The sequence below is a fragment of the Achroia grisella genome, unplaced genomic scaffold, assembly GCF_030625045.1.
Source record: "Achroia grisella isolate CSIRO2021 unplaced genomic scaffold, CSIRO_AGI_Agris_v1 utg413, whole genome shotgun sequence".
Taxonomy (NCBI): Eukaryota; Metazoa; Arthropoda; class Insecta; order Lepidoptera; family Pyralidae; genus Achroia; species Achroia grisella.
Genome location: NW_026712846.1, coordinates 1,144,276 through 1,158,821, shown reverse-complemented (window position 1 = coordinate 1,158,821; position 14,546 = coordinate 1,144,276). Strand labels below are relative to the sequence as shown.

The 14,546-nt window shown below is 31.1% G+C and overlaps 2 protein-coding genes across 6 annotated transcripts in view; one reads left to right on the top strand and one right to left on the bottom strand.

Annotated features, from left to right (window-relative positions):
• Positions 1-630: 630 nt before the first annotated feature.
• LOC131844754 (2-acylglycerol O-acyltransferase 2-A-like) lies at positions 631-6,738 on the top strand (the record flags this gene model as incomplete). Its single annotated transcript, XM_059193715.1, has 4 exons — positions 631-860; positions 2,359-2,802; positions 5,470-5,669; positions 6,128-6,738. Coding segments are annotated over 4 exons (1,032 nt in total), but the record flags the coding sequence as incomplete, so codon positions are not given.
• Positions 6,739-9,787: 3,049 nt separating this feature from the next.
• LOC131844810 (uncharacterized) overlaps positions 9,788-14,546 on the bottom strand; it is a 31,396-nt gene continuing 26,637 nt past the window's right edge. For 2 of the 5 annotated variants that reach the window (XM_059193773.1, XM_059193776.1), the window contains 7 exons: positions 14,378-14,515; positions 13,209-13,538; positions 12,840-12,996; positions 12,601-12,767; positions 12,204-12,530; positions 11,955-12,134; positions 9,788-11,879 (listed from right to left, as the gene is read on the bottom strand). In XM_059193773.1, the coding sequence (XP_059049756.1) occupies positions 11,692-11,879; positions 11,955-12,134; positions 12,204-12,530; positions 12,601-12,767; positions 12,840-12,996; positions 13,209-13,538; positions 14,378-14,515 (1,487 nt within the window). In that variant the 3' untranslated portion in view covers positions 9,788-11,691. Of the gene's footprint in view, positions 11,880-11,954; positions 12,135-12,203; positions 12,531-12,600; positions 12,768-12,839; positions 12,997-13,208; positions 13,539-13,861; positions 13,964-14,377; positions 14,516-14,546 lie in introns of all 5 variants that reach the window. The other 3 variants (XM_059193774.1, XM_059193777.1, XM_059193778.1) reach the window with 2 other exon arrangements.

The window sequence follows — 14,546 nt, the reverse complement described above, 5'->3', positions numbered from 1 at the left end:
CACAGGCGGGTGTAGTATTCCATTATCATTAATAAAAATCATTTTGTATAGGTAAGACCATCTAGCAAGTAGACATACTGTTAAAATAAATTTCCTAATAAGAATTAAAATTAACTTTATGGTTACCGTGACTCAAAACTTAACGTAAGATCTATTTAAAAAAAATGTTTGCGAAGGTCTTAAACTCTTCAACCCAACTTTGGAACTATAGCTGACGTTCACTAGGATTCATTATACAACTATCTTAACCACTTTAGAAGTTGTCCGTAGAGAGGCAATGATTGGCTCTGTTTCGGGCACTATATTAATTTACGAGGTTAAAGAGCTAAATTGACCTAAATAAGTACTAAATATTTTTATTTCTTCACACAAGGCTAATAGATTTTTTTTATACTACGATGGTGGTAAACAAGTATACGGTCCATCTGATGGTAAACGTAGCCTATGGACACCTGAAACACCAAAGTTGTCACGTGCACGTTGCTAACCCTTAAGAAACCTTTATAAATCCTTTTTCAAAAACCCTAATCTGTAGTATCTCGAGAAAACTTCGGCAGGTAGTTCATTCCACAATAAATGTTGGAAACCTGCTATGCAGTTCGTCTTTAAATCTATAATAATTCCATTTTCAGTCGTGTGTCGGAGGCTCTAGGTATACAATGGGCACCGAGGGATGTCCCCATGATCAGGCGTCTCCAAACCCTGGCAGCTGCAGCTTGGATTAGCCTAATTCTGTTCGGGGAGGCTATCTCTATCTACCTCTTGTACCGACTCGTGTACTCCAGGTTGTGGTGGGTAGCGTTCCTCTACCTCGTGTGGATGATCAATGATATTGATACTTGCAACAAAGGAGGTCGGAGGTGAGTACGAATCTTTTTTATTTAATTAGAATGGTAAACAAAGAAGCTGACGGCCCGCCTGATGGTAAGCGGTAACCGTCGCCTTTATATACATACATGGGGACAGTACTTCGGACGAAAATGTCATATCTCTTGTCCTGTAATTTCACTGCCTAATCAGCATCCTACAACCGTAATACAGCTTACAAAGCAAGCTGCTTGGTGGCTAAAACAGACTGCTTGGTGACAAACACACCTTTGACATCGAGGGGATGTGATTGTTAGCAATGGGAACTAGTGCCTTCTTGTTAGCAATGTCTGTCAGAACGACCCCAAACGACTTCCCTTGGAGGCCATAGTGTTTAATATCTCGTGAATTCACCACAACGGGCTTACTGACCTGTATATTATATATAAAACATATTTATGCTCAAAAGAGTTTGAATATGTTTTTATCAAATGTAAAATATTTATATAATACGTATATATGGTTGATAATAATATTCTGTGTTAATAGACTGTGAATTAAAAATATTTATAATAAAAAATGTCAAATGTTAATATTATTTTGAATTGTACGATAATGAGTGTGTTGTGTGCAGCTTATAGCAGCGTGTTGCATGTTGCACTTCCAACATGGACAAAGTCCATTCAGATAACACCTAAAAACCATCTTTAATTGCTATATTATATCAGATTTAATTACAGCCAACGGTCGCGTGAATGTGAAATACCTTTGAATGAATTAATTAAAAAAAACTCTTTGTTAGTTATTTCTTTATTAGTCGAGATGGCCTCCGTGGTCTAGCGGTGTAGCACACCGCCTTACTTCCTATGGTCGCGGGTTCTATTCCTCTCACGGCACTAACATTATTCATAAGTATGATTGTGTCGGTCTAGGCGTTTTATATGTATAATATGTATGTATTTACGAAAAAAAAATGATGTATTTGTATCAGTTATCTAGTGTCCATAGCACAAGCTTTTGGTAGCTTAAGTTGGGTCTAGATGGCACTGTGTAAATTATCCTGAGATTACTATTAGATATACTATGAGAGAAACTCACAGTATCTCGGCTATACAAGATCATAAACATCTAATGAGAACGTCCAGTGTTTTACAACTCCGACTTACTTCCAAAAAATAAGCAGTTCAAATCTAGCCAACATAAAAAAAATGTGTAAATACCGATAACAAACTCAAAACAAACAAGAGACAAAAACAAAACAAGAGACGGCGGTAGGCTCCGTTGAATACAAATATATATATAATATATGTATCTTAACAATTATGAGTATTACATTCACAATTTATTTTTTATTTTTTTTTTATTTATTTATTCATTTATTTCAGGCAACTAGGCCCATATTATAAATACCTTATAGACTAACATACATATAATATAATAAAAACATTACATTCACAATGAGGTCGATAATAAACAATGTCCCTGATTATCCCATCAGGCATAATAGTTGTGATGCTATAAACAACTTATAAACGACACTTCTTTTTGCAGGTGGGAATGGGTGAGAAACTGGGCATGGTGGCGCTACTACTGCGAATATTTCCCTATGAATCTAATCAAAACGACAGAATTGGACCCCTCGAAGAACTACCTCTTCGCTTGCTTCCCCCACGGAGTCGTGTCAACGGGAATTTTAGGATTATTTAACACTAACGCTTTAAACTTCTACAAAGTGTTTCCTGGCATGACACCACATTTCATAACACTCAGAGGACATTTCTTAGTGCCGTTCTTTAGAGATCTAATTATGGCTATGGGATCCTGCTCTTCATCAGTGGAAAGTCTTCTTTATTTATTGAACAAGAAGAAGCATCAGGGTAAATGCGTGGCTCTGGTTGTTGGCGGTGCAGCGGAGGCACTCGATGCTCACCCTGGCGAGTACAAAGTAATTCTTAGCAGAAGAAAAGGGTTTATACGAGTTGCCATCCAATCCGGGTAAGTGCTATTTGATATTTGAAATTTAGCTATTTTATCTATAACGAGTTTTACGAATGCTAGTAATCAAATTTCTGCATTTCTCATCATTGGTATAAACCCAATTACGTTCGGAATTTGTTGACTATTGGGAAAGGTCGTAACGCTTTTGTAGTCTCTCACACATAACAGTAGCGGAATTAAATAAAGGAATACAAATCCATTATGTAATTAGCGATTTTACTACTTTCGTAATTTAGCATTTTTTCTTAATATATTTTAAACTACATGTTACCGCGGTTTACCTGCGTGTACCTGCAATTTATGGCCTATTTGTTATTTATGACTATGTAAAATGTTATTGAAAATAATGAAGGTAGGTTATTATAACATAGGTTTAATTTATGGATGAAGTTGTACTAGTAAAGATATAAATAATCATTAATGCATTACGTAGATACTTAGATATTGTTTACTTGGTAATTTATTATAGAAACTGGATTGACCCCGGCCTCGTATTACGTTATCTGATGTTAATTAGTTAATATTAAATACTGTGATGATATTTTACACCACAGAATGATAAACATCGTAGGGTTAACCGTAAAGGGGTCAATTCCCTTCCGTGTGCTATAAAATCCAAATATACCTATAACCTCAGTGGTCTAGAGGTGTGCTTTCAGTCGTCTCGGGTTCGATTCCTCGCACGGTACAAACATTTGTATTCATGAGTATGATTGTTTGTATCAGTCTGGGTTTTTTCTATGTATAATATGTATGTATTTACAAAAAAATATATCTATGTATAGGTATCCGTTATATAGTATTACATATAACACAAGCTTTAGCTACCTTAACTTGGGTCTAGATAGCGCTGTGTGAATTGTCCTGAGATTATTATTAGTATGATTGTTTGTATCGGTCTGGGTATTTTCTAATTATATTGTATATTATGTATTCAGTATCCATAACACGAGCTCTCCTTGCGTTGAGACTGTTGGGACTGGATGATGCTGTGTGAAATTTTTGGGATTATCATTATTATTATATATAGCTTTATTTAAATATTAGCTGCCCACAAAGGTGTAAATCTATTATACTGTATAATTTATACATATAAACCTACCTCTTGAATCACTAGGTTGTTATCTGTTTTTTATATCTCTTAGTAATAACTTGGTCACTCCAATATTTTTCCAAATATATATTTATATTTTTTTGTGATGAAGCATTAAAAACACAAACAACCCTAAATTTTCACTCTTCTACCACCAACCCCTATTTTTAATCTATCTAATCTTTTGTTGAAAACTGCATTAAAATCCGTTGCGAACTTTATAAGATCTACACTGTACAGACAACCGGAGTGACTTTGTTTATACTATATAAAGATTATTGTAGTTCAAAACATACTGCAATAAACATTAATATTAGCTCTGATAAGATAATATTAAACATACATACATACGAAAATTAAAATAAAATGTTTAAACGGATACCAAGACAGAAAAGGCGGTATTTTTATAGTTATAAGCATTGGTATTTTTATGAATATACTTAAGCATTCACCCTATAAGAAAACATTATCTGAGTAAGTCTGTTTAAGTACTTACTTAAAATAATAACTTACTTAATAAAATTTTGACTCCTAATTGGTACTCTCGGAAATGCCCTAACTTAAATGCGATTTTCTTAAGTAAATTTCCTTGGAATAATAATTAATAATTCTTGTTATTTTATAACAAACGTAAAACAAACAATAAAATTTAACTTATTATTATTCCCGCATAAAGTTGCTTTTTTACAATTTATTTATACAAATATTAAAAATGTAATTAATTGACCACTGTCTATACATGACAGATATATGAGAAGAATTGTTGTTGAGGAATTTTATCAATGTTACAAAACCCAAACCAATGATTTTAGAACTTTTATCTGATTTTGTTATACACCACGTATTTGTCGCTCGCTAATCTCAAAAATGGCTCAATCGATTTGGGTTGGGTTACCCTAATGCAATGTGGTAATCTTCACTTAAAAACTAGTGTTTATCGAATTTGGTATTATTTTCCGGAAGTCCATTTCATTATTCAATAGGTTTATGTTATTTTGTTTAAATTGTTTATTCGTAGTCTGGTCGCCGAACAGTCGACATTAGGCTCTAAACTATAATATATCCAAACTATTCATTGACTAAAAATGCCACGTTTAGAGGCGAAATACGGGCGTAGATCCAATAACGTTCAGAATTTGATCACCAATCGCGACGGGTTATGCTTTCTGTAGCAGTGGTCAGGTTTCCAAACAGATTTTTTGTGATCTCGCACATGCCAATGGTAGTGGAATTAAACAAAATAATATAAATCCATTACGTAATGAAATTAGCGTTTGTCGTATATGAATCAGTTCGTAAACCAAAAAGTTATATGGGTACAAAGTGGTGGGCTCAGCTTGTCTTACTAATATTATAAACGCTAAACGAAAATCTGTGAGTATGGGTGGATAGATAAATGAATGTCTGTTTGTTACTCTTTCACGCAAAAACTACTAAACGGATTTTGATGAAACTGTGCAGTAAAATAGCTTATACATTAGAATAACACATAGGCTATAAGCTTCATCCGGGTGAAACCGCGGCCAGTTATTAATAATTTATTTAACTTTAAAATTAATATTTAATTCCAGAGCTCCATTGGTACCGGTGTTAACATTTGGAGAGCCGGATGTGTTCAGGCCAATGAACAACCCTGAGAATGGGTTCCTGAGGAAATTCCAGGACAAGTTCCGTCAGCTCACAGGCATATCCCCCGTCGTGCCAGTTGGCCGGGGATTTATGCAGTACTCTTTTGGCATTATCCCATTGCGCACTCCACTTACTATTGTTGGTGAGTGCTCAAACTATGTATAACTAATATTTATTTAATTTTTAACCATGTCCAAAAAAGAAGGATATTCTCATAACACAAGCTTAGGTAGTCTAGTCCCTAGACGGCGCTGTGTTAAATGTTCCTGGACTGATTTTATTATTGCAACTGTGAAATAGTTTATAAATAATTATGTAACTGTGGATGAAATGAAATACAATTTAATTGTCCAAGAAAGTTTACTGTAGTTACAAATGGTCTTAATTTTTTTTTAATTTTACAAATATATATGTGAATAGGGTAGGTAACTGGTGTGCTAGATAGATTAATCAATAGCCTATGTTTAGAAGAGAGATTATAATCTGTTTTTCAAATATAAAGCTGCTATGGCAGAAGTTAGAGACATGTGACTTTGTTAACAGTGTACTATATATACCTAAATAAATAAGTTGTACTTATATACTAATAATACATTACAGTTGGCAAACCAATGGAGGTAAAAAGAATTATAGAGCCCACAAATGAAGAAGTAGATGCAGTGCATGCGGAATTCACACAAACACTCATCAAATTCTTCAATGAAGAAAAATCCAAATATTTGAAGAACCATCAGGACGTTCAACTTACTATAATATAAAGAATTATATGTTACAGAAGAATCTTAAAAAAGCAGTGACAATTAATTAATGTTATTCTATAATCTGGAACTTGTACAAGAAATTGTAATAATTAGTTGTATTTATATGAATAACAAATTTACGTATGTACATTTCTGTTTCTGTATATAAGGAGCTATCTAAAAGTGTGACGTAATGTCACACCAATTTCAGCTTGTCACAGATTAATACAATGTCACACTTTGTCAATAAGATGTGACCTATATATTTCTATCTACATAGAAATAGTTTTAATTACGTAAACATATTTTCAAACTAAGTTTGTTTCTTTAACTTATTTAATTGTGTAATTCATACAGTTCCAATTCTAATCTTTCGGCGACAGACCAAAAACAGTTTTTCGATTATGTATGGACCATTCTACAGCCGTAATTGTGATTATTGCTTTACTTATAACGGCAACTCTCAAATAGTACAAGCAAAATCGAGTTTAATACAATTAAAAATTGCCAGTAATTTTAAATACCAATAGATTATTATTAAATATGTGCCATAATGCTATGTAATCATGGTGTACTATAAATCAAAAACTAGAATACTGTATGATATTGTTTTTAACATTTGTTTTAATATTAAGTTTCTAAGGAGTTCATAAAACGTTTTTGTGGGAGTCTATGAAGAGTGTGTCTACATCGTGTTTTGTCACATTTTTTCAAAATAAAAAAAATAGTTGGAAAGATAAGGACGGAATAGATATAAATAACTAAAATAAGTTTATTATAGACTAAGGGGCCGCAACTTCGAACGTGTGTATGTATATTTGTAAATAACAATCTATTAAAGATAATCATATCACAACAATAAAAAAAAAGTCTATACGCCATCTATTATTTGGTTATTGAAATTGTAATATACATATATAGATATAACTGTTTCTACATTTGGGGTGTTGTTTTTCACAGTTTTCCCATATTTAACAACATTTTCAGTAAAAAATAATCCTAATCGATCCAGTCGTTCTTACGTGAAACATGAACATATAAATAGATGATGTACGTATTTATAGTTTATCCCTAGATAAGTAGGCTAATAACAAAGATTTGTGTTTTTTTTTATACAAGAGTAATTCTGTAAACATATATTGACACATGAAGTTAATGCAATTTTAAATCCATATCAATGTAGGTCTAGATAAAATTTGCAATGTAATTTATGGTTTTTATTGATATTTTAACGGAATAAAATATTGATTATCGCGTTGTTAAATCCTTAAATCCATGTGATTTAATATCTGTCGCGATATCGTACTCTGAGTACAGTACTGTATATATACTTATACTTAAGAATATTTTTCGGGAACTAGACTTTAAAGTTATAGGTTTAGTGTCGATTTTCCAAAATTTCTAATTTTATTGTATTGGGGATTCTTTATAGTTATCGAGTACCTACTGAAAATATGGTAATATATTAGTAGTACCTATATCAATATATTATAGAATAAATAACTTCTATATGCTTTGATGTTTTTATATATATATCGATCAATTTGTTGTGGCAAAATGAATATATTTACTTATGTATATGTAAAATATAAGTCCTATATATATATATACCTACAGATGTAAAAATTTAGCGCTCGTAAATATAATTTTTTTATATGTAAAGAATTTGCAATTTGAATTTGTGATTAGGTATATATCTATATATAGATCTATGTATAGAGGAGAATAGAGTCTTTTTCCCCGTTTCTAAAATCTGTAGAACCGCCTGTTTTGATGCAGGTAATGTTTTTCCTAACGTCGGATCCCGTTCAGTTCATTACCTAATTATATATTTTTAATATTGTTATAGTTTGTTAATGTTAATATAATAGAAACTCAGAGGGAAGAACTTCATTATTTAAATTCCATATTTTGTTTTGTAATTCAAACAGATTTTTCTTATTCTTAATAATTTTGCCTTTTTGTATTAGTCATCGTATAATTTATAAAATTTATATTCAACAAATAATTACCTACTGTTTGAATAGAATAGGTATCAGTAACATCGAATTTAGTTACCTAGTTCCTATATAAGTAAGTCGTAACTTAAATAATTTTTATTTGTATTTTATTTTCGGTTGTTCGATTTTATAAAATAATTTAGTTGTTTTAAATAAATACCTATTATTAGTTAGATTATTATTATTATAATTTATTCATTAGTTATATATTTATATACATATATATAAAATTCTCGTGTCACAGTTTTCGTTCCCATACTCCTCCGAAACGGCTTGACCGATTCTCATGAAATTTTTTGAGCGTATTGAGTAGGTCTGAGAATCGGCCAACATCTATTTTTCATCCCCCTTTTAGGGGTAAAAATTTAGGGTAGTCCCCTAACATTTTTAGGGGACTACCCTAAATTTTTTTTTATATTAAGGCTAAACAACGTTTGTCGGGACAGCTAGTATATACTTATATAAGAATATGGTATTATGTTACGGATTTATCATCTTTTTGATTTCATTCTTGCTCAATAAAGTTCAGCTATATATAAAATCGCGGATCAAGTATCATATTTGCAATATTAATAGGTAAACAAGGCCTTTGTCGCGGAAAAAATATGTACATATAAATATATAATAAATATAAGGTGATGATGGATTCGGTCGTAACGCTTCCGGAATAGCGATGGTCAGGTTTTGCACTGAATGTTTGTGGTCTCACGCTTGCTAATAGAAGCAGTAATAACTAGTGGTCGCTAATGATCAAAATTCAACTATAATTAATTAAAAATTCAATAAGACTATAGACAAATATTATTAATGACAAACAATACTAATCTATTCTTAATTTGACCACAGACTAACGATAAACAAAAGAGTATATATGCGTGCATGTATGATGCAATATGTATAAGGTTTTTTAATTGATTTATTTTTAACGCATAAATTAAAAATTTTTAGCATTTTGCACTCTACTCTTTATATAAACTAAAACTATGTACAATTTCATACTCATCCGTCCGCACAATTTTCGAAAAAAATGGGTAATAAGTTTTTGCTTTACTATATTAATTTATAGATAAATACAATATCATTAAGTATTTTAATAATTATACCGTCTCTGTAAATTAGACTCCTTTAACATATTATTATACATATATGAATATATAAGTGAGTATTTATAAGTAAGGTATATAAGAAAATAACACAACATATACACCATTTTACTATTTTTATTTAAAATTTTTATATTTACATTTTATATACAAGATTAATGTCGGCGAATGCGCGCCTCTCAACGCATCAGCAACTCATTTGAGCATTTACTTATTCTGCTTCATGTTTCCCTTACCGTTTTTTTATGAAGGTATCATTATAATTATACACATAATTTTACATTACGAGCGAGCGGGAATGATACAGAGTATAACAGGCATGTTACTACGGTACCTAATCTTACATAAAATAATAAAAAAAGCGTTAAAACTGAGTATGGAGCCAAAACGAGTTTAAAGTGTTAGATGTAGAATTGGTGAAGTATAACAAATAGAGAATCTCCCTCTTTAAAAACCAGTTGACAAAATTGGTGAAGTATAAGAAATAGAGAATCTTCTTCTTTTAAAACCAATTGACAAAGGACATAGATTTAACATATTACAGATATGCTCATTCGTATTGCGATTTTACATCAATATAGGCCTCTTGTCTGATTACTGAACGGTAGCTCTTCCTTATCAATATGTTTAAATTATAATATTCATTTACTGTATGAGGCATGGAGATAAGAAACAATCAAATAAATTTGTATTTTAAAACAATAACAGTAGGTAATAGAAAGTAAGAGAAAAATATATTTTTAAATCTAACTTACACATATAATTTAATATCTAGTTACAATTCTAGCCTACTCCTTACATCTGATGCTTAATCAATACACTGCACTCAGTATATAAATATATAGATAAGAAAATAAACTAAGTACCGTGGGAACATGCGAGCGTCGGTACAGATCCCGCCTTTTAGACAATCACTCGAAACTAGAGCTCAAGAGCAAAGTTAAAAAAAATATAAATTGTTATAGAGTTTATATAATCTAAAAAATATATATAAATATGTATTAGATGAGTAGTACGGTCCTATCAAAAACTTATACAGTATGTAAAGGAGGCATATAAGTTTTATAGTTCAATGATCATACTTAACAAAACATATACATAGACAACTTTGACCAAGAGCTCCAAAAACACAAACTTAACAAAGGCTCAACGAATCCTAACAGCCTAAATATATATAAATATCATTAATACTAAAAGAAGACAGTAATGGTGCAGATAATCAAACGGTATATATGTAAGATATATATATTGGAAAACTGTAAACTCCACACTAAAGAACCATACAGATATTTCTATCGAGAAGTAATACAGTCTTAAATATAGTAAATAGTATATTTCAAATGCCATTATTAAAGAGAAATTTACATTAATAACCAATGACACTATTATCTCAAAGAATATGTGATTTAATAACGAAAGGAGGCAAATACACATATTTCTAAACAAGAAAAGAAGAAAAAGTACCTACTTTTAATGTCTGTTCCTCACAAATAAAGCCGGCACCACACATTGCTTCAAATAGGTAATCAAATGTTTGTGAAGTCGCGATTCTTTACTTGGATAAAATAATTCTGCTTTGAGAATGAATTTAAAAATTGCAGAAATATTGTTTTGATTTCAAACGCACTCTACAGAATTCTAAAGTCTGCAATTGTGTGTGCTTATATTGGATTCCAGTCATTTAATGACCAACATATCTCTGAAATATAATCTCAATATAGATTTCAATCCAATGCTTTTTTATAATGTTCTTTTGAAACATAATCAAGATTAAATCAATAACAATGTCAGTTAATTATTTCACTGTGAATTAAAATATATCAAAATGTTTACAAATGTTCAAATTTTTGAAGCTATATTTGGCGTCGGGGTTATAAGCATTCTCGTTGGTTAGAGATATAGCAAAATAGATGTTGCAATTTGTCGCACTTAGCATGTCCTAGTGGTTGTAGTACGACTTTCTAAAACTTTTGTAGATAAAAGTTTTTAGAATTGATCTATATATTTATGGCAAGTAGTGATGACATACCTTAACATGAATCTTTGCTTATATCTGTAATTCTCATCTTATTTTAGGATAGTAGTCTAAAATCTCTATCATAGTAAAGTTGATCCCAAGAAATGTAATTGTCTAAGTTTTGATCTATCCATAATCAAAATTCTTTATAAAAAATTGATCGATAATATAAATCAACGTGGACTAATAGATATTAACGTCAAAGTCGATTTTTCTTTTAACCGAAGCCTCACAAGGCTGATGATTCAAAATAAAGTTTAAGTTTACAGTAAATAATTCTTTGAATGTTGCGAATCTATTTGTCTCACGCTTGCTTTGGATGAGGCGTTGGCGCTGGTGGTGATGGTTTGAAACACTGAAGTAAGAATGCTGTATACATTACAAATGCTATTGATAGCGCGATTAATGCATACATAAAGATATTCAGCTCCGGTTGTCTAAATCTGTTCTTTCGTAGCCATTCTAATACTTCTTCCTCAGACATCAGGTCACCTGTAATTAACATGATTCTGTTAGTGTTTGGATCTAACTTTTAAATAATTATTTTGTCATTGTTATAAAGCATACCTCTATATATACTTGGGAACCTTTTTCTAAAGTATACAATAGCAGGTAACTTAGTAACACCCCATTTCCGAGCATATCTGGGATCCTGCATTTTGACAAATGTGATATCCAAATTATCGGTTTCACTATCAATATTTTCTAATTTGTCCAGCACTAGACGACTCTCAACGGACTTTTCATCTAAAACAACATATGAGTTAAATTTGGGCATTACAATAATATTTTGACAGATTTAATAGTCATACTTACAGAAATAAACCGCTAAGAATTCATTCTCTTCTAATAGTTTATCTAACATCTTTCTGTTAACTTCTTCAATTTCATTTTTAATTTCAAAAACGTCCTGAGAAGTCAACCATTGTAATATTCTGTCTACTTGATGTAAGTCGCCATCGTAGAGCATCGGTACTTGCTTGCGGAAATATAAGAGAGATGGTATATTTACTACATTATATTTTTCTGCTGCTTCAGGGCTTGCTATTTTAACGAAGTCAATGCCATACTGATCTACTTCTCCATCGATTTGTTCTAATGATTCAAGAATCTCTTCACATTCTGGACAATCCTCATCATCATCTAAAAAAATATTGAAGTTATGAATATATACTAAAAATGTATTTATATAATATCAGTAAGAGATACATACAGAAGAAAACCACCAGTAAGTGTGATTCGTACAGTAGTCTTTCCAACATCCTCTCGTTAACTGATTCAATTTCGTCAGCTAGTTCCCGATTATCATCATCAATAAGCCATTCTAGTATTGACTCTTCATTTTGTAAATCACCTTCGAAAAGAAGAGGATTGCCATTTCTGAAATTATGCATTATTTATTAATCAATTAAATAGTTATATAATACTAAAAAAACTGAAAAATAATATTACCTAAAATAGACCATGGCTGGGAAAGTCTTTATGGAATACCGCTTTGCTAGTTGCGGATCTTGAATTTTTACCATGTGAATACCATAAACATCGCATTCGTCGTCGATACTTTCCAATCCATCCAAAATGTGATCGCATATATGACAGTTAAGTTTATCTGAAATATTTTTTGTACTTTACAATAGAGTATTGAAATTTTATGTAATATTAGTCTTATTAGAAAATTAACAAATATTTACTAAAATAAATGTCTCAAATTCACGACTTTTTTAAAAAGAAATGAAAAGAAATGTTATATGTAGCACTTTAAGTTTTTTAATTAAAGTGCTACATATAACATTTCTCACATCAAAAGTGTCCTTTACTTACAAAAATATACAGCTAAGTACTGAGTTTCCTCCACCATTTTTTCTAACATAACTCTAGTTATTAGTTCAATGCGATCTTCAGTTTTTTGGGTTATCAACCATTGTAGAACCTCCTCTTCCTCTGCCAATGCTCCTTCATATACATTAGGTATGTTTTGTTCAAAATAAACAAGTACAGGGAAATCCGTTACTCCATACGATTCAGCTATTGTGTAATCTTGTGTTTTGACAAATTTTATGCCATGTCGGTCGCAATCATCATCAATGTTTTCCAACTCCTCTAAGATCCCAGCGCATTGCTCACAATCAGGTCCATCTGTAATTCCCACATCTATTCCCAATTAAGCTGTTATGACAATTTGTCAGCAATCATACATGGTTGAAAAGTCTATGTTTAGGTAGTGTAAAATGAGTCTAACGTGTTTACAACACTCATCAATATACACTAGGACACAAACTTGCATATAGGTTCAATCTCTAAGACATACTAAAACAAATGAAAAGGCTACAAAAACATATACACAGAACTATAAGAAAAGAAGAAATTGGCTACAAGGTCTAAATTAAGGAAGTCGTGCCTCATGCAAGAGATATCTAATAACAACCGGTGGAAGACATAAAATGCCAATTATAAGCCTAAAGGGATATGAGTACCCTCCTGTTCCTGCCCTTCTTCCTCGTCATGGTCTCTGTCCTTCTTTTTCATTGACTTTCTCATAGTTTTGGAATTACAAATTTCGCATAACGTTTTATTCCCTAATAAGAAGCAAAATAGTTTTAATGAAAGTGTCTTTCATTTAGCATATTAAAAATAATAATTACGTATCTTCGGTTAAACACTAGGAAACGGAAAATTGCAATGTTTATTGTATTTTATTCAAATTGCTCTTTATTAATTGTCAACGAAAATATTAGGTTACTATTATATAAGTGATATTACAAATAGATAATATTTGAGATTTGAAAATCATTCGGTATTTCTTTTGAAAATATGAATATATCGAAACTATTTTTCTTAAGTATTAGTAACTGTTTTTTTTAATACACTTAAAGCAATAGGTATAATTATTACTCCATAACTACATATATTCTATATTATTATAGTCTTCTAGTATTATATTATGTAAGTATTATTTGAACAAAACAATAAATGTTCTGTAGTTAACTTACAAAAATAAACTGCCAAGGAATTTGACTCTTCAATTAAGTTAATTAAATCCTGTCCTTCCAGTGCTTCTATAACGTCACCAGCTGGATTTTTTTGTGTAAGTAGCCAACTCAATAACTGCTGTTCATCATACAAATCACCTGAAAATACCAAATTCGTGATTTGTTTTTA